This window comes from Haliotis cracherodii, unplaced genomic scaffold (assembly GCF_022045235.1).
Source record: "Haliotis cracherodii isolate W230 unplaced genomic scaffold, xgHalCrac1.p SCAF_7, whole genome shotgun sequence".
Classification (NCBI taxonomy): domain Eukaryota; kingdom Metazoa; phylum Mollusca; class Gastropoda; order Lepetellida; family Haliotidae; genus Haliotis; species Haliotis cracherodii.
The window spans coordinates 24,641,935-24,668,600 of record NW_027266330.1 but is presented as its reverse complement, the minus strand read 5'-3'; the positions used below and the strand labels follow the sequence as shown (position 1 = coordinate 24,668,600).

General features: G+C 40.2%; 3 protein-coding genes across 3 annotated transcripts; all 3 read right to left on the bottom strand.

The window, feature by feature from the left end:
* Nucleotides 1-1,464: 1,464 nt before the first annotated feature.
* On the bottom strand, nucleotides 1,465-11,063 carry LOC139448406 (F-box only protein 6-like). Its single transcript, XM_071229946.1, has 6 exons — nucleotides 11,027-11,063; nucleotides 7,076-7,349; nucleotides 5,370-5,474; nucleotides 4,362-4,500; nucleotides 3,456-3,588; nucleotides 1,465-2,342 (listed from the first exon to the last, which is right to left on the bottom strand). The coding sequence occupies exons 2-6, from the start codon at nucleotides 7,335-7,337 to the stop codon at nucleotides 2,205-2,207; spliced, it is 777 nt and encodes a 258-aa protein (XP_071086047.1). The 5' UTR covers nucleotides 7,338-7,349; nucleotides 11,027-11,063; the 3' UTR covers nucleotides 1,465-2,204.
* A 4,013-nt stretch (nucleotides 11,064-15,076) lies between these two features.
* LOC139448559 (uncharacterized) lies at nucleotides 15,077-17,850 on the bottom strand. Its single transcript, XM_071230128.1, has 3 exons — nucleotides 17,799-17,850; nucleotides 16,516-16,572; nucleotides 15,077-15,898 (listed from the first exon to the last, which is right to left on the bottom strand). Exons 2-3 carry the CDS (start codon nucleotides 16,556-16,558, stop codon nucleotides 15,207-15,209), a joined length of 735 nt encoding a protein of 244 aa, XP_071086229.1. The 5' UTR covers nucleotides 16,559-16,572; nucleotides 17,799-17,850; the 3' UTR covers nucleotides 15,077-15,206.
* Nucleotides 17,851-20,736: 2,886 nt separating this feature from the next.
* Nucleotides 20,737-26,166, bottom strand: LOC139448761 (uncharacterized). The gene is made up of 5 exons (XM_071230297.1): nucleotides 25,893-26,166; nucleotides 24,860-24,957; nucleotides 21,272-21,398; nucleotides 21,033-21,103; nucleotides 20,737-20,742 (listed from the first exon to the last, which is right to left on the bottom strand). The coding sequence occupies exons 1-5, from the start codon at nucleotides 26,164-26,166 to the stop codon at nucleotides 20,737-20,739; spliced, it is 576 nt and encodes a 191-aa protein (XP_071086398.1).
* Nucleotides 26,167-26,666: the final 500 nt, after the last annotated feature.

The following is a 26,666-nucleotide window of genomic DNA, read 5'->3' as shown; positions in this document are numbered from 1 at the left end:
TTGTGGTATTTGGATTGCATTGAACCTTGCAGGCGCTGACAAGTTATTGCGAAAAAAACATGTTTGAAAATATTCTGATTAACAACTCGGCCCACGAGGTAAAATGAGCTGGGTAAAATAAACAGGAAATGCCCGAGATTGAAATTATATTATTCTCTTTTAAAGATAAACAGTTAAACCCATATTGCAATAAATGTTGATGTTGTGATTAATGCTGCTCCCTCTCTTTATTGTTATGTACAACTGATCAATGAAGCCGTTGTCCTTCATAGATAGGACCCGTGAAGATCCGGGGTAGAATCGGTCTTCAGCAACCAATGCTTGCCGTAAAAGGTGACTATGCTTGTCGTAAAAGGCGACTAACGGGATCGGTTGGTCAGGCTCGCTGACTTGGTTGATGCATGTCATCGATCCCAATTGCGTGGATCGATGCTCATGATATCAATCACTGGATTGTCTGGTCCAGACTCGATTATTTACAGACCGCCGTCATATAGCTGGAATGGAATATTGCTCAGTGCGGCGTTAAACAACAAACCAACCAACTTTATTGAAGATTAATATAAAGAATTCGAAAGGATGAGTCCAAAGGAAAACTAAAATGTGTTTAAAAAAATAAGCGTAAATAAGTAGCAATGACGTTGCGGGACGTGGTAAATATGTCGCAAGTATGTCGTAATACTAACTAACTCACATTTAACGACATTCTATTCATTGGGTTTAATAATACAACTACAGCCGAAATATATAAGTTGTAAACAAAGCTAGAATGATACCAGTGGACTGCTTAACCTTAGAAATAACAATGCTCAACTAAAACAATAACTAGTCTAAATGCTACACAGTGAAATCATTCAACTGATATTGCTGGAACCATATTATTTTAGACTTCAGCGTGCGATAACAATGCTATCCCGCGGATAGTGAACAATAACAAGGACAAGTGATACGCCTTTGGACTCTATGTCAGTTGATTCAATAGATACAGATACTGTTTGCATTTAACGTAGATTACTTGAGCATGTCTTCTGAACAAAAAACTAGAACAAAGTTCAGGATTGATTTATGATATCCTTTACGATATCTCATGTATACTGTCCCGGTGTACAGGAAATATGTGCATTATACCCCAAAAGCAGATAGATTGCATTAAACATTGAACAAACATCCTTTTGCCAGATGTGGGAAGGAAATCCTGAACTTAGAACAAGGAAAAAGACATACAGTACAGGATGTCCCGCAACTGCGCCGTGGCTTATACAACGCTCCCAGAGAGCAAAATAGATTATTTGAGAAGAAATGTCTAATTTGTTATGGTTTGAGAAAATCACATGTTCTAGACTGGTTTTCCTGCCCAAGAGCGTTTGCTCTCTTTGCCTGCTGCCGCTATAGGAGGTGAAGGGCAGGATACTAGTCTTGCTCTACCTGACTTATTTCCCCATAAGGGGGCGGTCGGGTAGCCTAGTGGTTAACGCGTTCGCTCGTCACGCCGAAGACCCGGGTTCGATTCCCGACATGCGTACAATGTGTGAAGCCCATTTCTGGTGTCCCCCGCCGTGGTATTGCTGGAATATTGGTAAAAGCGGCGTAAAACCATACTCACTCACTCACTACTCTTGACAAACATGGAATCCATACCTGTATTATATATATATACAGGTCTCCCTACAATTCTAATACCTAATCAGCTTGCAGGCAAGCCATCCGTGCTAATTAAGATTCGTTTTGGTTCTGACAAACACAGATATCAAAATATGTACTTTTAACTAAGCGCAACAACTAAGGTTTGGTATTCACACTTTTTTTCTCGGCCATCCTATAGTACTGCACACTGGCTACATAAGGGTGTAAGAAAATCTATTACTATTTTCCATGATACCTGCACTTTAAGCAATACAGTAATAACACAAACTGTCAACAAATCAAACCACTACCACCTTCAGCTTATGTCAAGCTTCACAAATAACACACAATAGGCGAGTTTCAATTAATCAAATTTCACTTCCTGAAGTGTCTTATCCTACAGATAATATTTTGTCGATAAATTATTCAGGAATATCAGTTGGATACATGTATTCACCTCCATCTCCAAATATTACATGTTTGTGGTTACCATGATAACTAACGGTTGCTATGGCGACCAGTCGATATTGCTCTCTCAGGTTAGTTCTGAAAATACTGAGTCTGAGATTAACTATTCTGCATTAGTCAAACATAAATTTCACAGATGAGAGCGTAAACTTTGGTCCGTAATGTCCGGCCCAAAACTGCCTATCAACCCCAAGATGTCGGAATTCAATGAACCTAACGCCAGCCTTATAGTCTGTAAACAGATGCTCCACCTGAAAAACAAAACAGCGATCATTTATTTGAATATATCCTATTAAAACAGAATTATTTTTTCAATTCTTAAACAGGCATTGTAACACGAACTGAATAGGATAACTTGTTATTGTGTAGAATTGTGGTAAATTACCAGTTATATTTTATGTATGAAACAAGTAAGAGCCAATGTTCGCAAATCACGAAGAGACAGAATAAAGTATTGTCAAATATATAGTCAAATAGCAAGAACTTTGACTTATAATGATGTCACATGATGGCATTTCGTTATATATGTCTACATTTTCTGACACCTCAGATTTCAAGGTGCCAAAAGTAATCTGATCATGGCTCCTGTAAATAACATAAATAATCAGTTCTGACAATAAGATTTATTTTGTTTTTACTCTGTGTGTATAATATGCTAACCCCTACAGACAGTACTCGTTATCAGAGGGAAAAGTGCGCATTATAAATAAAAAAATACCAAAGATCTAGATCACTGTATCGGATATAAATATCAAATTACATTTGCAGCTTTAGTGCATATCTAGGGAACATGGGGGCTTAGTGGTGTTAGGCACTGATATTTGGAAGGCAGAATGACGCCCTGTAGCCGTGCCGAATGTGAATTCACATCCAAGACAGGACCCATGAAGATTCCGGGGTAGAATAGATCTTCAGCAACCCATACTTGCCTTAAAAGACGACTATGCTTGTCGTAAAAGGCGACTAACGGGATCGGGTGGTCAGGCTCACTGACTTGGTTGATGCATGTCATCAATCCCAATTGCGTGGATCGATGCTCATGACGTCAATCACTGGAATGCCTGGTCCAGACTCGATTATTTTACAGACCGCCGTCATATAGCTGGAATATTGCCGAGTGCGGCGTTAAACAACAAACAAACAAACACACATCTAAGATGGAGCTGATTATATTCCGTGGCCCATTATCACCATACGTGTGCTTCACAAAAGTGACAAATGTTAGACGTTTCCAATTTTGTTGAGGAAACGAACATGCTGACAAACGAAGAATACCGTGAATCTGAAATTTCAACCCAAAGTCATAAGATCCTGGCTAGCCCAAGGGATTCAACTCTACACAGCTAAGTTGCCAGGGGAACTACCTTTGTCCACTCTCCGGAAGTCCACTGTGGGACATTATCCTCAAAGGTGAATCGGTCCAGCTGTTGCTCGTCACCAGACAACAGCCTCACCTCCAGCTCATAGTGACATGCGCAGTCATTTCGTGCAGCGTACCTTTAATATAAAGATAACCTGGGCCTACCTTCGTAAAGTAATATTAATCAGGGTTGTGTCAATACTATACTAAATACATAACTTTGGTGTCATTTTGCTGTAGTTTATGTACCAATACCAACTCATACCTGTGTTGCAGACCCGTGAAGATCCGGGGAAGAATAGGTCTTCAGCAACCCATGCTTGCCGTAAAAGGCGACTATATTTGTCATAAAAGGCGACTAACGGGGTCGGGTGGTCAGGCTCGTTGACTTGGTTGATGCATGTCATCGATCCCAATTGCGTGGATCGATGCTCATGATATTAATCACTGGATTGTCTGGTCCATATTCGATTATTTACAGACCGCCGTCATATAGCTGGAATATTGTTGAGTGCGGCGTCAAACAACAAACCAACCAACCAAACCAACCTGTGTTGCAAAACGAACATATTTCTTACGACAAGCATGGGTGGCCGAAAATCAATTCTAAACAATTCTAAGGGGATCTATTTGATATGAGAGCACTCTACGTTATCATTTTAATCATTGTAATAGTATTTCGTTGTTATGGTAACAAATGTTAATGTATTTCGTAAAGAGTGTTTTGATATGAAAATACAGGTAAACTAAAAAACACATAACAATCAATACCTTAATGTTTTATAAACTTTACGATTTGACAAAAAGAAAACTTTGGACAATGTTTATCTTTTACTTAGTCTTTGCAAATGTTTTGGCTCGGATGTGTTAACGTTAATCCATAAACAAAAACAAAATGCTCTCAACCTACCACTCGGAGATGTAGATGGTTGGTTTGATCGTGTCCAACACTTCAGCGACCACACCCTCCTCACCGAGATTAATTCTCTGCATTTTCTCACAATCCCCATACGACGTGGCCCAATTATTTATATTCCGCTCTGGCCACTCTGAAGAATTAAACAAAAGTGATGGACCAGAACAGATTAGCATACGAGCTGTATTTAGCATCCCCGATCCACTTACTAAGAACAACATTTATGTGACAGTCTGTATTTTTGTGTATTTTACATTTTCTTTACAGAAAAAATAGCATTGTCAAAGTGGTACATAATTGCTTTGTAATTATTACCACAGAAGTTATAATTTTATCCACGTTTGTCCTCCTTTTCTCGATATCTGGATTTAACTTGTGTGTGATTTTCGTAAGCGTACATCATGTACGGTACTGGAAGTAATGTTTCAACACTAATTTCATCTTCCCGATTGTAAATGTCCAGTTTAAGCCCTTGCCGATCTGGGCTGAAATTTCTGGGCTCAATCGTAGCGCCACCAGTGGCTATTACGAGCTCTGTCCCGTCTATGTCCCTCCTACTGACCAATCAGATTCCACCTCTCATATCACTTGCATTTGCCTTAAAGAAAATGGCGGCGCCTAGAGAAGACGATCTGATCGATATTCAAGAAATAAAACGGGCCTTATTTTGCGAAATGCATACCATCACGTGGGCACCTTGATTAAAAAAACACGAACAAATTTGGAAAATGCCTGTTGACGGCATGTTGACCATAGACATGTTTTGCAAAAGCCTACAATCGACCGACATCTGCACGGCAGTTTGCAAACCGGACTCGTTAGTCCAGCCAAAACATAACCCCCTAATTCCAGTCTAGTTCCCCAAGGGTGAAAACTCGAGTTATGTAGTCAGTTAACTCCCTTGCCTCTGGAAGATGCACTACTTTCATCACACATGAATTTAACACCCTGTGAAAAACAGTTTATTAAACCCACATCGCTCACTCACAGAATAGAGTTTACCTTGAACCATATCTGTTTGAGTTACATCCTGAGATCCATGATGATCTGTCTCCACTTTGAAGTTATTGCCTCCATTTCGCATCACTTGCCAGTGTTGTAATCCCTCTATAGCAATCAAAGAAACACGGAAACTGTACACATGCGATGGAAAACTCACTCACTCATAACCTTGTGACTTTGAAATCATTCAGCTGTTTTAAACGAAACAAAATGTGATCGTGTTATTCGACTTCTTTTTAAAATTCAAGTTAGAAAATTGATTAAATTCATTGATAGGCATTACATAGAGGTAAGGTGAAATGGGGTTTAACGTCGCGTCCAAGAATATTGCACTTATATAGCGAGGTGCATGTACGTGTGTGTGTTTGTGTGGCTGTTTGTACTAGTCCGGACTGATGCCGATTTATAGTGCTAGCTCACTGAGATACCATGCCGCAGTTTAACATGAATACCCCACTCAGACACAGTATACTGACTCCGAGCCGACCAGTCCTTGTTTTAGCCCTTTAATGCCGAGCGCCAGACAGGGTAACGAACAAGTAACTTCTTTAATACTGTAAAAAGCGACGTTTCGGTGTAGATCCTCATACCGTTGTCAAGCAAGACTGTCTTAAGTTGTTATCCATAAATTGTCTACTTTAGAAAATAATTAATTTTCTGAACGATTTTTGTGTCTTGAACACATTATGGCCAAATGTCCAGGCAGTTTGAAAGGGGGAGAATTGGAGGTTGACTGGTTCTGTTCTCTGATGTGCAATAAAACAGCATTACCTCGGTCAGTCTTGACCACAGGTTTGTTGTGTACACAGCCACCCATTTCCCCTACATTTTTACAAACTTTCCAACGAAGAGAAGAGGTAAATACAAGCTCAACTTGAACTTTCAGAACAAGTGAGCAAACCATTTCCTATACACAGTAGCTTTTACACATAAGTTGTTTAACGCCGCACAGATGTTACAGCTATATGACGGCGGTCTATAAATAATCGTGTCTGGACCAGACAATACAGTGATTGATATCATGAGCATCGATCCGTGCAATTAGGATACAATGACATGCATCAACCAAGTCAGCGAGCCTGACCACCCAATCCCGTTAGTCGCCTTTTATAACGAGCAGAGTAGTATTTTACGACAAGCATGGGTTGCTGAAGACCTATTCTACCCCGGATCGTCATGGTTTGGGAAACAGATGTGACATAGGTGAGTGTTGTTGTTGGTTTGTTGTTTAACGCCGCACTCAACAATATTCCAGCTATATTACGGCGGTCAGTAAATAATCGAATATGGACCAGACAATCCACTGATTAATACCATGAGCATCGATCCACGCAATTGGGATCGATGACATGCATCAACCAAATAAGCGAGCCTGACTACCCGATCCCGTTAGTCGCCTCTTACGACAAGGATAGTCACCTTTTACGGCAAGCATGGGTTGCTGAAGACCTATTCTACCCCCGATCTTCACGGGTTCATAGTGAGTAAATTAGAGCGCGTTGTTAACAGTTATGTCTGGACAAGAAAACGCATTTCAATTAAACATTTTGACATTTCATTTTCAACAAATTGCTCAGAGACAAATTCAATATACATCACACGTAAGATCAGCTTATCATGTCAATGATAATAGCCTATGCCAATGAAACATTTCACAATCTGCTCAGAAGCATAGCATTATTCACTGTGCATATAAATGATCCTACCCTGTGCACATGGATTCTTGATCAGATTTCTTGTGTAGGGATTAAAGAAATACATCTTTTTGAAATCTTCTGGCTTCACAAAACGAGGAATATACTTCCCTTCCAGTTTACATTTTCTCTTCCACAGTGTGGGGCTGGCGATGATATCATTCAGCTGACGAGATACAAGCACGCAGTTCTGTACAATATCTTTGGCTGGAACTTGTAGGAGTATTTCTATTATCAAGCTCTCTGGCACCAAGCGCCTGTGCCCTGACATCATGTTTCTCAAGACCTGGAAAAAATATAGATGCGTGTCCGTAACTTGACTAAAGAACAACCTACAGACCAGTGAATTGTTTGTTTGTTTGCGTGTTGTTTAATGCCGCACTCAGCTATATTCAAACTCCCTTCAATCGCCATTGGGAAACTCATACGCATGATTGACAAATCTTGGAGGTATCAAGCACTACTGATGTCGTCAACACCTATCTTTGTTCTATATCTATATCTCAAGGTCCTATACTTCTCTAAAGAGTATATGTGTATCTAAATATTAATATTGCTAATATAGATAGAAAACATCAGCACAGCTTACAGTCGTAATTTCTATATTTATTCTACCATTGTAAAAAGGTATACACTTCTTTTGGTCCACGAAAGTATGTTTTGGCTATTATTTATTATGCAACACTCAGTCGCGAGTGATATCACAGAAGTAAGTTTCGAGCTAGACATATTAGATAGTAGCCATGCTGCTGTATACCCTGCTTAACCTATTTTCATATATACTGAACCGCAAAAGAAACGTCACCATGGATAGATATATGAGAGTCTCATTTGTCCAAACACTGTAAACATACTTTGAGACATAATAAAAAAAATGAAACACGGCAAAACTGATCATCAAGTTTGAAATGTGTTCTTAAAGTGAAACACAACACTGTTGAGATACAGTAACGGCTCTCGTCTGAGAAGAGGACCCTTCTCCACTGCTGGTAGCGCCAATGCTGGTGCTGTGTTGCCCACTGAAGACGGTCCTGTCGATGACGTGGTGTCAGAATGGGTCCTCAGTGTGGCCTGACAGTTGACGCGCGGTGTCCGCACTAATGTGTCGCTGGTGTGTACCCATGTTCTGTCGAGCAGTTTCCGCAGCAGTAACAAAGCGATCTTGAAGATGCTGTCGCACAATCTGACGATCCTGAAGTCGGGGGGTGACCATTGGTCTTACACTACGTGGTCGGTCATCTGTAGTTGGTGGTCTAGTACCATTGCTGGAGCCTGTATATGGTCCTTACGTGGACTTGAAATGCATTGGCTACTTGCCGGGCGGTTTGTCCAGCTTGCAATCGTCCGAGGGCTTGGTGTCGCTGATTTCTTGTCAATCATGGCATGTGGTTGCAATTCAATGACGAACGAATGTTATCCGATCTGGGTGCATTCTTGTAGGGCAAGAAATGGGGGAACGCATGTGCATTTCAATTTGCGCGGAACTCACGTGTATCAGGTTACCATGGCCTTTGCCGTGATGCGTTTGGGCGATCAGTTTTATTGTCATCTGCTTTGTTTTTTTTATCATCAAATTTCATTTTTTCCGGACAAGGTAATGTCAAATTTTAGAAACTTTGACAAAAATTACCCAGATATTTAAATGATAACTTTTCTACTTCTAAATGTTACTTGGGGTGACGTTTCTTTTGCGGTTCAGTATATATCGTGTACCATTGATGCATAATGGTATATATCATCTCTCGGCTCACTCTCAATACTTCCGATTACGGAATCATGGATGCAGTCGATTGAAAAGCCTCATAAACATGTCTTGACCGCAAACTAAACTAATGTCCAAAAGAAACGATACCACGTGTTTGAAAGGACATTACAAAAAAACTAAACGATGCAGACATTTCAAATTGGTATATGACTTGTGAGTAATGTTTTCACAGTACGTGTACAAAAATTCATTGTAATCAATCCATTACAATCATGAGGACAGACATGTAAAGACGCGGGGGGTCCAAAATGAGAATTTCCTTTGAACACAGTAGATGAGTCAAGTGTGAAAAATGTCACAACACACGTCTCAAAGTCACGTTAGTACCGGGTATGTCCATCGTGAGCATCAATACACGCTAGTACACGTCTACGGGCTGATGACGTCAGACGTCTGATGACGTTGGGGGGGGATGCGTTGCCATTCATGGTGGAGGCATTGTTCCAATTCCTGGAGGTTAACTGGAGGCATAGGGCAATTCCTGACTTTGTGGCCGAGAATGTCCCACATGTATTCGATTGGGTTCGTGTCCGGTGAACATGCCGGCTATGGTAAAATGTGAATGTTGGCCTTTGCTAGGAAGTTCTGGGTCAGCCTTGCCGTGTGAGGCCTCGCATTATCGTGCTGGAAAATGATACCATTAGGCTGTTGTTGGATGAATGGCACAACAACTGGTTGTAAGATGTCATCGCGATAACGCTGCGCATTCAGTTTTCCTCGAATAACGACGAGTCTCGTATTGACGTCACCGCAGATTCCACTCCAAACCATTAAACCTCCGCCTCCATATGGCCTGACTTGATGGATACAGTTCGGTGCCAAACGTTCACCTCCTCTTCGGTACACACGCTGCCGGCCGTCGTTCCTGAAGATGCAAAATCTGCTTTCGTCAGAAAACATGACACGTGCCCAGTTCCACCGTTGCCACCGTCGAAGTCGCCTGGCCCATATCCGTCTGTTGAGTCGGTGTTGAGGTGTCAGGAACGCTCCGCGGTAGGGGCGACGTGTTCGGATACCATGTGCCCGCAGTCTCCTGTACACGGTTTGTCGACTTATCACGTGTCCCAATGCCGTCCGTGCCGTTAACGTCGCCGTAACGAAGCGGTTCCGAAGGTGAAGTACCCGGATGTGGCGGTCTTCAAGAGGCGTGGTCCCCCGCGGTCTCCCGCTTCTCGGCCTGTCTGCTGTCCGACCTGTTTGACGCAACAGCTGCATTCACCTGGTGACGGTTATGCGCGCGCATCCTAACCTTCTGGCGACGTCGCGGTGTGTAGCTCCCTGTTGGAGCATACCAACGGCTCTCTCTCTCTCTCTCTCTCTCTCTCTCTCTCTCTCTCTCTCTCTCTCTCTCTCTCTTTCACTCTCTCTCACTCTCTCTCTCTCTCCGAATTGTGCCTCATGCGTGTCTTAAACCCATGGACGTGGGCTCGAATTCCATATTTGCCATGACCATGCTTTTAGATTTCTCACCATCCCATCCGTATCAAAGTTTTAAACGCCCAAGACCTGCATTACATTTCCTCCCTCCCTTATCAAGCAGTGCTATAGCTGAGATACCTTTCGTAGAGACGTTACACCAAACTCACTCACTCACTCATTCTTATCATAGATCCTCAGTGGAAATCGTTCAATCAGGACTGAAACTCAACTCAGGACTCAAAGTAATGAAAATTACGAAAGCTTTCAATCCGTCGGATTTGACAAGGATGTTTGTCTCATTTCCTTTATATCAATGCGACCCGTGTATATCCGGGTTAGAGTAGGTCTTCAACAACCCAGGCCATCCTTGCTGTAGGCGACTATGCTTGTCGTTAGATTCGACTAACGGGATCGGGTGGTCAGGTTCGCTGACTTGGTTGATGCATGCACTTGTATCCCTTTTGCGTAGCTCGATGCTCATGATATCAATCACTGTATTGTCTGGTCCAGACTCGATTATTTACAGACCGCCGTCATATAGCTGTAATATTTGTGCGGCGTTAAACAACGTATGTGTGTAAGCTACTGTGTATAGGAAAGGGTTTGCTCACTTGTTCTGAAAGTTCAAGTTGAGCTTATGTTTACCTCTTCTCTTCGTTGGAAAGTTTGTATAAAAGTAGGGGAATATTGCTGAGTGCGGCGTTAAACAACAAACAAACAATATAATGATTCTGCTTATATCAGACATAAGTCGCTTGTCATAATCACAAACTACCTACCTTCAACTGACGAGCCCTGACCGTCTGTGCAGTATTCGACAATCGTTGGATAAATATGTTTACTTCCTTGTTCAATGAGTGCTTTTCCTGTGTAATGTCGAACTGCCAACACGGTGAGTCAGTAGCAAACATCATTCAGAGGAATTCAATAGGTTATTCACTCATTACATTGTTAAACATACCCTAAGAAAACGTGAATCATTTTAGTATACTCAATTACAATATGATCAGTTTGAATGTACCCTCTGATATATTTTAGTCGATCTAATGTTCCATTGGCGTTTTGTTACACACGTTGAGGATATATATGATTACAAAAGCCCGTCCTGTCGCGTTTACTGTAGCAAGGGAGATAAATCAGCTATAACCAGCGGATTGCTCACTAGGTGGTTTCCAGTACAAAATGCAACGAAACATATAGGAAGATGACATGAAGGTGAGGTGAGGTGAAATGGGGTTTAACGTCGAGTCCAAGATTATTGCACTTATACAGCGAGGTGCATGTACGTGTGTATGTTTGGGTGGCTGCTTGTGCTAGTCCGGACTGATGCCGATTTATAGTGCTAGCTCACTGAGATACCATGCCGCAGTTTAACATGAATACCCCACTCAGACACAGTATACTGACTCCGAGCCGATCAGTCCTTGTTTTAGCCCCTTAATGCCGAGCGTCAGACAGGGTAACAACAAGTACCATCTTTTAACGTCTTTTGGTATGACGCGGCCGGGGATCGAACCCCGGACATTCCGCTCTCCGGGCGGACGCTCTACCACTAGACCACGGAGGCGGTCAGATGACATGAAATACACATAATGAAATCACATTTTATTTGAAACATATAAGTTCTTGCTAAGGTCAGTTGATAAAATCTTAGATTATTGTTTGAAGTAAAAAGTACAATGTCATGTATAAATATGCTTCTATATTCTCTATATTAAAGACACAGGACACTATTCTCATCAGCATTGCCTTGAACTTTGAGTAGGCACACTTAATGTCTGTGAATGAGTATTTTGTACTTTGTGTATTAACAATAACCTCAACATTCTATAAGAGAACAAGATTCATTCGGTGTTAGATGCTTGGGGACCAAACTCATCGACGTTTCACACTCCTTCACAGGGCAACACGTATGCCTGTCGTGCCATAGAGGTAGACTGTCTGCCGTGGTGAATTTCTGGGGTCACGAACATCAATATATTGTTCTGCAATCTCATTAAAATCAGACCTTAGGTTTCGCTACCGCTACACAAAGATCTGAAGACATCCCAATAGGGGTCACGTCAGAACGACCTTTCATCCGACCAATCAGACCGTCGCTTACCACATTATGAAAGTGACGGTCGGAATGTGATTTCTAATAATGCAACCTCGAAAACTTTAACATGGGGTATTCCGAAAGATAGTTACGGGTTTAACGACTGAATCCTTACAATCTAGACCAGCTATTGACCATTCCAGAATGTTCTTTTGTACAGGTTTCAAATTTGTAATCGAGAATTTGTCAAAATATGTTTCGAAGCGTAGTCGCCAATTTGAAATTAGTGCCGTAAAGCACGAGAAAGCTGCCTTCTGATTGGTCATTCCATTGGTCGGTCAAAGTTCGCGCAAGGTCGGTCTGACGTGACCCGTAATGGGATGACCTCAGGTCTTTGTTTAGTAGTAGCGAGAACTAAGATATGATTTTAATGAGATTGATTGTTCTGTTGCTGTTATATTTATGTAAATGTATTTTACTAATTGGTACTTCTATACATGATAAATAGAGGTTATCACGCGAGTGTGTTTGGGGATGGTAGATATCCTGCATTAGGAATAAACATTGTATTTAGCGAGCCTTGGCGAGCTAAATACATAGTGTTTATTCCTAATACAGGATATTTACCATCCCCAAACACACAAGCGTGATAACCTCTGTATCATATAATGTCATTCTTTAATTCTGTGCTTTTAAACTGCTTTCCCTCTCTCATAAAATTACCGAAACATTGCGAGTTTTCCTGGAATGCGCGCATTAACAATTATTACGTCATAGGGTAAGTGATGTGTCAGTCGGACACTGGCAGTAGCCAATATAGTTCCAACTGAAATCTGTTTCTTATGCAGTGGCGAAGCAACTTATACGCGAAACAACAGTTGTTTTTAATTGCCTTTCGCGGCAATCCATCGGTCTGTCCGCTAGAGTAACTGCCCTTTGTCGAAGGGAAGCTACTCTAACTCTAGTCTATGAGACGTCACGGCCACGGTCAGACGTTGTTGACAGTCGGTCTGTCCTTTCATAACGTTAAGAAGTGTAGTCAGATGTACACACAGCGACAAAACGAAACAAGGTAACAGTTCAAACATATTTCGGCCAAATCCAACCATTTTGATTTGTGGAGAAGGTTTCAAGCCACAGAGGTCTAAGCACAGATATGGCTACTGATCCAACTTGGCTAGGCCTCGTGCCCTCGCAAAATTGTTTCGAAATTTATATCTCGAAAGTTGCCAAAACTTATAAAATGCCTTAGCTACGTCACAGTTAGACACTGATTTTCCTGTATATTGGACTGTTCGTTTGATAATGACAGAAATTATCCCTGTAGTTTATCCAGATTCACGATGGTTAATTCTGTCTCGAGCGCCGAATGACGAGGGCGACGCCATGTTTGTTTATAAACAGTAAAAGTAGTCCCTACTTGACCTTTGATATTTGCATCTCTATCCGCATATGACCCCAACGGATATCGTTTTTATCCGTTGGCTTTATCCTGCCGAGAAATCTACCCATTATATGATAATGTATTATATCCCCTCCAGGGCTGATACGGCTTGTCAGCGTATTTTGAATGGGCGATCCTGGTTTGTTAAAAATGTGATGCAAATGTTTGTTTGTTGTTTAATGCCGAACTTAGCAATATTACAACTATACGGCGGCGGCCTGTAAAAAAACGAGCCTGGACCAGACAATACAGTGATTGATATCATGAGCATCGAGCTACGCAAAAGGGATTCAAGGGCATGCATCAACCAAGTCAGCGAGCCTGACCACCCGATCCCGTCAGTCGCCTTTTACGACAAGCATAACTGCCTTTCACAGCAAGCATGGGTTGATGAAGACCTATTCTACCCCGGATCTTCGCGGCTCGTTATGACGAAGATTATACATTATTGTGTAATATGAGATTGCTTCCCGATTAATCGCAAGGAAATATGAAGAACGAAGCGTGGTTTATTTCACGATAAAACATTGTTCTATCATGAGGTCATTTCTGGAGATTCGAACTTGCGGTCTCAACATGATGACGTCGTAAATAGGACGACGTTATTTTTAGACGGAAGTGTTTTTTGAGCTGTTCCACATAGATGAAGCTAGACGACGCAATGGCTGAACGATCGCCCCCATATATATAGTGCATTATCATATACCTAGCAATGATATGAGGCATTTTGCATTGAGATGAAGCCAAGATATAGACGGTCGTATGACAGGGGGTGTCATAACCAGACCTGTATTATATGCCCTGAAGGGCTGAGACAGCAGTGCATTTTGAATAGGCGATCGATATCATCCTATGTGGTAAATATTGTCTGTACATGTATTTCATTCAAACATTCAAACTAAAATATTCTCAAAATAGTTTAGGCGCATCTTCATTTGAACATGTTTCAAGAACAATATCCACATTGACGCCATGTCTGTTTGGTGAGCATTTGTAACTATTTCATCGATATTAAAGTAGTCACCTCCGGGGATCACACCTGACACATGATAACTATGCTAACAACTATCGTACTGTGAACATACAAACGGTCCATTTATACATACATAAAATATAAAATAATTTCAACACACTCGATGTGAGGAGAGATACGTTCCATGGATGTAGGATTTCTCTTCACATCGTCAATATGTTAGCAGTAAATGTAATGTAATATACTCATTATGTTCTATATTTGATATATGTATAACTACATTGTAAACTGGTAAAATAAAAAAAGAACGGAGGTTTAAAAGTTTTGTTAATTGCAGGTAAACATTGCAGATGAACATTTGCATCGTTAAATGGGTCACGAGATGCAAGATTTATGTATGTCCCAACTCGACAGCATTGATGTCATTTTGATTCATTTCAGTTTCATTTCTTTGTCTCTGATATCCAATTCAGAGTGTAATGTAGATGCATCCATATACCCAGTTCATTGTGTCAGCACTTTGTATATGAGAGATTTCTTCATGGCGGTCATGGTGATGTCTTCCCCGCAGATAAGTTTCATATTCACGGTGCACTCACTTGACTTTGGGACTACGCCAAACATCGGGTAAAGTGGTTCTCTTATCTCTACATCAATTTTGGCTAACACAACCTCCCGGTCAAGGTCGATGAAACCGAGTCTCCCCCTTTCAACATCCAACACTACGCCATAGTGGAGGGTTGCCTGTGCTCCAGGTGAATGAGGCATAGTATCCGTTAGGCATCTTCCTCGCTCACCCTCCCGATACACAATGGTACAGATTCTCCCTTGATGTCTGTCGCAACTCCATACACGGACACACCAGGACCGGAACTGATTACAAGCCCTGTACCATTTGTCCATCTTTCCATCCTCAGACACGCCTGTCTCCAGGATTGACAGTTGCAACTCTTCACTCGCAACACCAACCACTGATTGTGTCTCCCAGTATTGCGGACTTGGAGGGTCAGAGTTGGGTTTTGTGGATGGCTGTTGAGGAACGAACATTGGCGTAGAGCTGCAGGTGCCAAGATACATCTTAAAACTGTCACTGTCCTGTTCATGTGTTTCGGGTGGTGAATTGATAAGCTCTCCATGGGAGTTTACCTGGCAACACTTCTTATTGGCTCGAGCAGCATCCATGTGAAGTACAGGGCCTAAAATGTAAAGATATTCAACATTATTGAAATTGCAGACATGGTTATATCATGTACAATACTTTCTTCTATCAGCCAAACATGCCTAGTACACTCTGTCATCAGAGGCATACCTTACTCTATTACATAATCCGAGGTGGTAAAGTTGCAGAGTTGCGTCCCTTTGGCAAGCCAGAAACCTATGATGTTGAGTTCGAATCCCGGTTCGCCCCGATTATGTTTCTAGGTTTGTCAGCACCATACCCGTGCTCGTGGGTTTACCAAAGTGGTAAACGTCTGAGACCTGCATCACTTTGGGCTTTCTTCCCACATTAAGCAGACACGTCGTGATATAACTGGAATAATGTTAAAAGCGGTGTTGATGAAAACTCACTCAATCACTGTTACATAATACTAACCACTTCTTAACTTATATTTAGTAGTATACTTTACTCTGTAACATGGTGCTGACTCTAGCATTAAGTGGCAACATAGGCAGCCATTTCACACTGTATATTTATTCACTCTTGTATATGGTTATGTACTTATATTAGGATATACCAAACCTTCCGCTGTGAAGGGGAAACAGAAGTATTCTGTGTACTATCAGTTGGCAATGGAATCTCCACGATACTTACATACAAGCAGTCTTGCACTGGCACCCTGTCCTACAATGTCCATATTACAGGGGCAGACTGGAACATAAATCAGTTTTAAACATTAGGAAAAGACTTATTCCAAAATTGAACTATTTTTACCAACACATTTTCATTTGAAACAAATATAAATAGGATAATGGCAGCAACAGTACAACAACATAGGGATTGTTATAAAGAAATGTGCTGTACAACAACATAGGGATTGTTTTAATGGCATAACAGTACAACAACATAGGGATTGTTATAATGGCATTTGCAGTACAACAACATAGGGATTGTTCTAATGGCATAACAGTACAACAACATAGGGATTGTTATAATGGCATTTGCAGTACAACAACATAGGGATTGTTATAATGGCATTTGCTGTACAACAACATAGGGATTGGTATAATGGCATGCGCTGTACAACAACATAGGGATTGTTATAATGGCATAAAAGTACAACAACATAGGGATTGTTATAATGGCATGTGCTGTACAACAACATAGGGATTGTTATAATGGCATAACAGTACAACAACATAGGGATTGTTATAATGGCATGTGCTGTACAACAACATAGGGATTGTTATAATGGCATAAAAGTACAACAACATAGGGATTGTTATAATGGCATGTGCTGTACAACAACATAGGGATTGTTATAATGGCATGCGCTGTACAACAACATAGGGATTGTTATAATGGCATAACAGTACAACAACATAGGGATTGTTATAATGTAATGCCAGTACAGCATAGGGATTGTTATAATGGCATTTGCTGTACAACAACATAGGGGTTGTTATAATGGCAGCAACAGTTCAACATAGGGGTTGTTATAATGACATGTGCTGTACAACAACATAGGGATTGTTATAATGGCATAACAGTACAACATAGGGATTGTTATAATGACATGTGCTGTACAACAACATAGGGGTTGTTATAATGGCATGTGCTGTACAACAACATAGGGATTGTTATAATGGCATAACAGTACAACATATGGATTGTTATAATGACATGTGCTGTACAACAACATAGGGGTTGTTATAATGGCATAACAGTACAATAACATAGGGATTGTTATAATGACATGTGCTGTACAACAACATAGGGGTTGTTATAATGGCATGTGCTGTACAACAACATAGGGATTGTTATAATGGCATAACAGTACAACATAGGGATTGTTATAATGACATGTGCTGTACAACAACATAGGGTGTGTAATAATGGCATGTGCTATACAACAACACAGGGATGATACTACTAACCTTTCAGTTTGATACATGATTGATGTACATCATGAGACCTGACACCCTCAGACATCATCTATGCAGACAGGGGAATATAACAAGTCAAAAGTTTAATGAACGATTAACTCATACTTACAGGCTTTTGTAAATCTACTTTAATGCGATTGAAGCGATTTCTATATTTCCGTACTGAGGAGGTCCCAGACCCAGTACACTTATAGTGAGTGAGTGTGTATGGTTTTACGCCGCTTTTAGCAATATTACAGCAATATCACGGCGGGGGACACCAGAAAAGGGCTTAACACATTGTACCCATGGAATCGAACCCGGGTCTTCGGCGTGACGAGCGGACGCTTTAACCACTAGGCTACCCGACCGCCCCCAGTACACTTATAATGCAGTAGAGTCCATATATTTTTCCTGTGTCTCATTGCATGATAAATGTACAGAGATAAATTTTGTAAAAGAAAGTACTTCGAGTTGTTTAACAGAGATGTGAATTTAAAGAAATTGGGATTGACATAGTAATATTAAGGTATATACTTAGCCCTTAATGTTGCATAAAATAAGCATATAAAAATGAAGTGATATTCATCTTCAATGTCATTCAGAGCGCACAATTGACAAATACGTTCTTCTCTTTTAATACCCGTGTAACGCCCAGTTTCAATAAATAGATAATGTGAACAACAGCGAAATCTTGCTAAGGAAACCCGGATTTTATTAAAGTTAAACGAGATAAATACTGTTCGGGATATAGATCATTCTTTTACCATTTTGTAATAGATACTTTTGTTTGATTCAGATACAGATAGAGACCAGTTTTGTAAAAATATATCTTTAAGTCTTTGTGTCAATGATCTAATGAAATAAGAATGACATTGTATATTTTGTTGACACGGTACATTACCATAACCACGGAAAACAGCAAGTCTTTTACGCCTGTTACCCAATTACGTTTTCCATTTTTATCAAGGAGGACCATCATATTACAACTTTTTTTCGAGAACCTATAAGATGGCATATTCAATAATCTCAACTAATATTTGATAACCTTTATACATGTATATGAATATATATACATTTGAAATCTGCCACAATCACCATATACCATGACACTTGGTTTGTTAACCTTAACACCAAGGAATTTCTTGCAGGCATAGACATGACCTTTTTCTAGTTTTTCAAGCTTACTGACTCCTCATATCTCTGCTCCATATAGTAATATCGGACAAATATCTTGTAGAACGACTTGTAATAATTTTTACAAGAATATAGATTGTTTTAACACACCAATCAATACCCTGCATCGATGCTTGCTCTACATGTATATACCAGGAAGTTGACTTGTTAAATATACACCTAATATAAATACACGTAGAAAGAGGTAGTTTCTAGGCGTTCCCCTTTGTCTTCGTTGTATCTTTATTTACAGTTAATTTCCATTCAACACAGTATTTTTCTAATTCGTTAATTTGTGTCTGTAAGCCGCCAATGCTACTTGAGAATAATATAATATAGTCCGCAAATCATAGTAAAACTAATTGCGTCATGTCAGGATGTAGTTGAATTCCATTTGTACACTATCTTGAATTTGTGTTGCTAATTAATTGATAAAAAATAAAAACACAAAAAAGGACTTAGTATGCAGCCTTGTCTCACTCCAAGTTCACTATCAAACACAAATTAACAGAAAATATTTTTTTCCATGAAAAGTTCCATACGTATATTCGGTTATGTATCAGGTACCTGTCACTGGGATGAGAGAATAGGCAGTTACTATTTTCACAAATGCAAGTAACTTACGGTTTTTATCATTTCATACACATCAGGTGTCCTTAGCGGGCTCCCTGGTTGAACGTCTCTGTTGCTTGCCACCATTTGGGTTTGTGTGTGTTCTTGCAGGTTAACACCTTCAAAGAATCGACGCATTAGTTCAGTCGCAAAGGTAATAAAACACTGAAAGAATTCGCTGCAGACACTGCAGTGTTTCAACCAAATTTGTATATTCATACACCCTGTTTCTATTGTTCTCTCGAAATGTATATGTATTTTCTGCAATTATGACCAATTCTGCTCCATTCAATACCCTCTAAAACAAACTCATACCAAGAAGTTTGCATACGATCTTCTCCAAATCCACCCATCTCTGTTGATGTATAGACACCACCTGACAAATAGAAATATAAATGTTTTAAAGGAAGTCCCACTAACGCTTTATAGGCTTCTTTTTCTTCCTCCAGCATCTAAAAGTAACACCAAATCATTCAAAAGAGGATAAGACACTATGACTGAGGTGTCCTTCGTGTTTAAATTTATGTTTTATAGTAGGAAAATACGTTCAAGACTCCAAACAAATAACACAATTGCATTTCAACCCAGGAGAATCAAATACTTATTAGATTTGGTTTTGGTTTGATTTGTTGTTTTACGCCGCACTCAGCAATATTCCAGCTATATGACGGCGGTCTGTAAATAATCGAGTCGGGACCAGACTATCCAGTGATTTACATCATGAACATCCACGCAATTGGCATCGATGACGTGCATCAACCAAGTCAGCGAGCCTGACCACCAGATCCCGTTAGTCGCCTTTTACGACAAGCATAGTCGCCTTTTACGGCAAGCATGGGTTGCTGAAGACCTATTCTACCCCGAATCTTCACGGATCTCTCCAGTGTATAAAATTATGAAATTTAGGTTGTATACAGGCATAATTGTAATGCGAGTAAATGTGATTAAAGCCAATTCCAATTATGCGACAACCAGCTTCGTGCAAGTCAGCATAATGTGTCTGAATGAGGTATTATTGTTAAACGCCGACATGTTACTTGTGAAGCCTAGCCCTGTAAAGCCGACATAAGTCCAGACTAGTATGAGCAGCCGCACAAATACACGTGCATGCACGTCGATAAATATATGAAATCTTGATTTCGACGTGAAACCACATTTCGCCTCACCTCTGTGGACAGTCCTTCATGTTTATTATGGGTGGCATTAATTAGATCATGATCTCTACAATCTGTCATCCTATGCACATGAGAGGCGGTGAGGGTAGCCTAGTGGTTAAAGCGTTCGCTCGTCACGCCGAAGACTCGGGTTCGATTCCCCACATGAGTACAATGTGTGAAGCCCATTTCTGGTGTCCCCCGCCATGATATTGCTGGAATATTGCTAAAAACGGCGTAAAACCATACTCACTCACTCACTTTGCATATTCAGATGGATATAAGGATATATTCTGCAGCATACCTTCTTGAGTCTGTCACATTTTTCGTTGGCCTTCAGTAGGTCCCCTTGGGACTTTGCTAAATGGAATTGCACTGAAAACATAAGGCAAAATTATTCTTATCAGGCCAAACGGATCCAGAAAATTTGGACAATCATATCCAGGTAATATATATCACCACAATGACTGAAAAGGATTAACCCTCGTTTAATAAATTCTTACTCAATAATAAATCACTTTCAAAATCAAAATTATAACGCACACTCTATATGTACGCCTTGCTCCTTGATCTGTGAAATATGATCTTTTGCCTCCTTGTGTTTAGTCTTCTCTAGTGTGTCCTGGATCCCTCTCGGCTGTTCCAACTGCTGTTTGAGGTCATTAATGTCCTGGAAATAAAATAAAAATATAGGCCTGAAACTAAATAATACATCACTGACATCATTTCAATCAACAGTAGGATTAATGTCATTTTTACAAATATGCGCAGCTGAATGCTGTTTGTTTAACTAATTTAAAGAAATCAAATGATATATATATATACATATTTAAATGAATATATTATTGTATCAAGCCGATTCTTATTCGGTACTTATGTTTTCCATCAAACATGTTTACCCGATCAGACACCGCTTGGCAGATGAAGGGAGGTAATCACAGAACACTTGAGTTCGTTATTTTAAATGAGTTCGTTATTTTAAGGCTGCTTTTCTCAGTTCCCTACCCTCGAGGATAAACATGGCAACATTTCACTAAAATAAATATATGTTTGGAAGGCTTTAAAAATTAAATCTAGTTTTATTAGGGTTAATACAATACTTCTTATGTATATGTAAGTATATTAAGTTAAGTAAGAAATGATACTCATTTTCAACCAAAATTCTATTACATACTTGCAGAATCTCAGTTCCGAAAAAATATTTGAATACCTGCTATTTTCCATGAAACGAGAATGAGTACAACGGCGAAACTGTGCCAATGCAATGCGAAATTTATTAATATCTAAATTAAACAAATAAAATTCTGTTTCAAAGGTATGTCTAAAATTTATATCATAGCTCGTTTTGGGACTTTTGGAAAACGACCAATGCCCATCTTTTGAAATTAAGCACATTATAAACGCTTAGTTAATTCAGAGAGAAACGAATCAACTTTGTCTACATACTGTCTAACCAAATCCAAAAATACACAGTTAATTTATTTTTGCCGTGCAGTTGATTCTACCATGTGAAACCAGTTGCAGCATCACATTGTACGTAGCTCCTCGTGGAAATCTAGTTTCAGGCATTGATACAAGTTTGCACCAATATTGTACACATCGCTTATTAACTGTGACATACAAGGGATAGCGCCCACATTCTCTGCGAACAACATGATCAGGAGTGGAAATTGTTAACCAAATAATCGCTTACATGCGAAAACATGAGCACATTCTATATCTTTACAGTTATCCTAACAGTTAAACCGGTGTTACTTTTGAATCAAGACTACATTATCGTTATTCCTAGTGAGTGAGTATGGTTTTACGCCGCTTTGAGCAATATTCCAGCAATATCACGGCGGGGGACACCAGAAATGGGCTTCACATATTGTACCCATGTCGGGAATCGAACACGGGTCTTCGGCGTGACGAGCGAACGCTTTAACCACTAGGCTACCCGACCGCCCCTGCTATTCCTAGACCAAGAGAGAAAGTTCACCACCTTCCTTTTGTTTTAACCAAATCAACTGCCAGTATATTGTTACACTATTTTTCAAGAACATCAATACACACAGACATTCGTTATGTCATCTCTATATGTTTATCAGAGTGTCCCGTCTCAATACATTACTAATCACTTGCTGGTAAGCCGATGAAAACTTTATTTTTCTTATGCGGCTCTCGACTGAAAATGTATGTTAATAACGTTGTTCATATAGTGTGATATCTCCTTACAGCGCTGTGAGTGAGTGAGTGAGTTGGGTTTAACGCCGCTTTTAACATTATTCCAGTTATATCACGGCGTGTCAGCTTAATGTGGGAGGAAAGCCCGAAGTGATGCAGGTCTCAGACGTTTACCACTTCGGTGAAACCCACGAGCACGGGTATGGTGCTGACAAACCTAGAAACATAATCGGGGTACAGCGTTGTGGTATTAATCTTTTCATATAACATGAAAATGCAAAATGAGGGTTAAGCCTGTGCTCGATAATCTGGTGGATATGTTAGTTGACATGTTATAAGTAGAAACTTGTACTTATCGAATTCCCTTTTATTATTAACCCGTGAAGATCCGGGGTAGAAAAGGTCTTCAGCAATCCATGCTTGCCGTAAATGGTGACTATGCTTGTCGTAAAAGGCGACTAACGGGATCTGGCGGTCAGGCTCGCTGACTTTGTTGATGCATGTCATCGATACAAAATGCGTGGATTGATGCTCATGATATTAATCACTGGATTGTCTAGTCCAGACTCGATTATTTACAGACCGCAGTCATAAAGCTGGAATATTGCTGAGTGCGGCGTTAAACAACAAACCAACCAACCAAATTTTTCTTATTAGTTACACGGCATTTTGGGGTTCATTTTGACAGGAATTTTATTACGCAGTGAAGTGGTGATACTCACGTGTTCATCATGAAATTCCTAATCTCTTAGGATATCAGTTTTGCGATTAAGTGGGTCGAAGTTAAGAACCTTATCGGAAATTTTCGATTGAAGGAATTTTCTACGAGGCAAGGGCGTTAACCGACTTTAAAAGTCCAGTTTCCACCCTTGCCGAACTTGGCTGAAATTTCCAGTGTCACCAGTGGCTATTACGAGTTATGTCCCTTCTATGTTCAAACTATTGATAAATTAGATTCCATCTCTTATATCACTTGCATTTGCTTCAAACAAAACCCCGGCGCCCAGTCAAGACGATCTGCTCGATAGTCAAGATCTGTATTGTAATAAAACGGGTCTTACCCCGTGATGTGTATCAAATCACGTGAGCACCTAGCTTAAAAACATGAAAGAATTTGCAAAATATATGTCGACGCCCAGCTGGCGGTACAGATGCTTTGCAAATCCTGCAGTCGACCGAAATCTGCACGTTGAAATCCATGTTGTTTATATATATAATTACGAACCGGATATCTAGTTCTGTACGCGAGTTTGATTGGACATAGACTCGTTAGTCCAGCCAAAATGTAACTCCATTATTGCTGCTTAGTTCGGCAAGGTTGGAAACTGGACTTTTACGGTAAGTTATCTCCCTTGCCTCGTTTTCTACGCCCCCATACTTTTACGAGCGTTCAAATAGAAATAACTGAAAACTTCGCTTCAAAGTCAGTAGTTTGTTTGTTTGTTTTACTCAGTGTGTGTAACGCATTAGAGGAATGTGTGTAGCCTTATGTGTGTTAATCCTTTCCACTTGTATCTCTTCTGCATAATGTTAGGTGGATCGCTATGTTGTGATGTTATCTGGCAACTACACAAAGAGGTTTAAGTTGGGACTGGTATTTTGATTTTAGTTTTGTTACTTTTCTCAATAATGTGAAAAAAGGTTTCATATATAAAGATATTGTTTTAATATATATCAACTTGAAGAAAGAAGAAATTGTAAAACGGATAAACATACAACACCCAGAAAATAATTTGAAAATTCCATTTCAAATTTCCATACTTCCACAGCTGATTACCAAGTTCGCAATGTGAAGGTCAATTATAAACCCTGACGAATTTGTCACGTGACATTACGGCAAATTAGTCCTCACAGTTCTGCATGCCTTGGATATTGGACAGTCACAATTTTGCTACGTTTTCTAAAGAGTAATACTATTTAATAAATAGTTTATGTGGTACAGAGAAATAAGCGAGTTTGACTTACTGATTGTAACAGAGCTATCTGCTTCTCATATTCCTCTATTTCCTTCCTATGCTGAGCTTCTAACTTTCCCTTATTGACAAAGATAACACTTGTCAGACCTGAAAGAGAATAGATATACGTTTATGTTCTTCACCGAAGTACCAGTATTATATAATCTGATGACCCGTGAAGATCCGGGGCATAAAGGTCTTCAGCAACCCATGCTTGCCGTAAATGGCGACTATGCTTGTCGTAAAAGGCGACTAACGGGATCGGCTGGTCAAGCTTGCTGACTTGGTTGATGCATGTCATCGATCTCAATTGCGTGGATCCATGCTCATGATGTTAATCACTGGATTGTCTGGTCCAGACTCTATTATTTTACAGCCAGCCGTCATATGGCTGGAATATTGCTGAGTGCGGCGTTAAACAACAAACAAACAAAACAAACTATATCATCGGATTGCTTCCTGTGGCACTGTGATTAGTAATGTACTATTTCATTTAGAACGCTTGATATTCTTCTATCATGTTCAGGTTTTGTTCGGGTTTTGCAGGGGCGGTCGGGTAGCCTGGTGGTTAAAGCGTTCGCTCGTCACGCCGAAGACCCGGGTTCGATTCCCGATTTGGATCCAATGTGTGAAGCCCATTTCTGGTGTTCCCCTGCCGTGATATTGCTGGAATATTGCTAAAAGCGGCGTAAAACCATACTCACTCACTCACTCAGGTTTTGCACTATTTGAACAAACCTAAAATAGTGCCAAATCAGTCTGTCAGTAATTGTTGAGAGTAATGTCTTTCTCGGTTTATGTAAATTTGAAACAATAATTACATCTTTTCTTCATCACTTTTTAGAGTGGATAATACGTTTCCTGAAACAGGGTCGTATGGTAATGAAATATCTCAAAAGACTGATAGCTTATTTGGCATGATCATGTAGAATCATGTGTAGAAGCCCCAGATTAACGTAAGGACCCAGTAGTAAAAATGAAACACATCTATCTATTAGAATGCAGAATACATACAAGTTTGGCCACAAATTACAACGTTGTACCTGCTTCAGTCGAGGTCCCATCAAGGCGTTTTTTAATAAATGGTTGCGTTGTGTCCAGGACTGTACACAGTGTTCTGTAGCCTTCCAGTCCTTTTTTCTTTAGGATCTCCAACAACATCTCACACTTTTCTCCGCCAGCCTGTCTACACCTGTCATAGTCCACCTGTGTGAAGACACCGTCCTCCAACAAGGCGTCCAGCACAGGGTCCACCTGAAGGTTCTCCTTCAGGAACTTATGGTTCCTCTGAAGGATGACAACATGAGCTGCGTCCATCGCTGAAATTATATTATACTCTACTTATCTGTAGAAGACTGTAATTCTGAAGATGTAGAACGTGGAGAAATGCTTATATATGCAAATTATATGTTTCCCGCATATCTGCCTACCTACATACCAACATACCCGCGTACCAATAAACGCTCATACTCACATATCCATATTCCTACATACCCACACACCCAACTACTAAAACAGTAACAGACCAACATACACGCGTACAACAAACACCCATACTCACATACCCACACTCCTACATACCCACACCCCCAAATACTAAAACAGTAACAGACCAACATAACCGCGTATAACACACCCATTCTCACATGCCCACATCACTACATACCCACACACCCAAATACTAAAACAGTAACAGACCAACATACCCGCGTATAACAAACACCCATTCTCACATGCCCACATCACTACATACCCACACACCCAAATACTAAAACAGTAACAGACCAACATACACGCCTACAACAAACACCCATTCT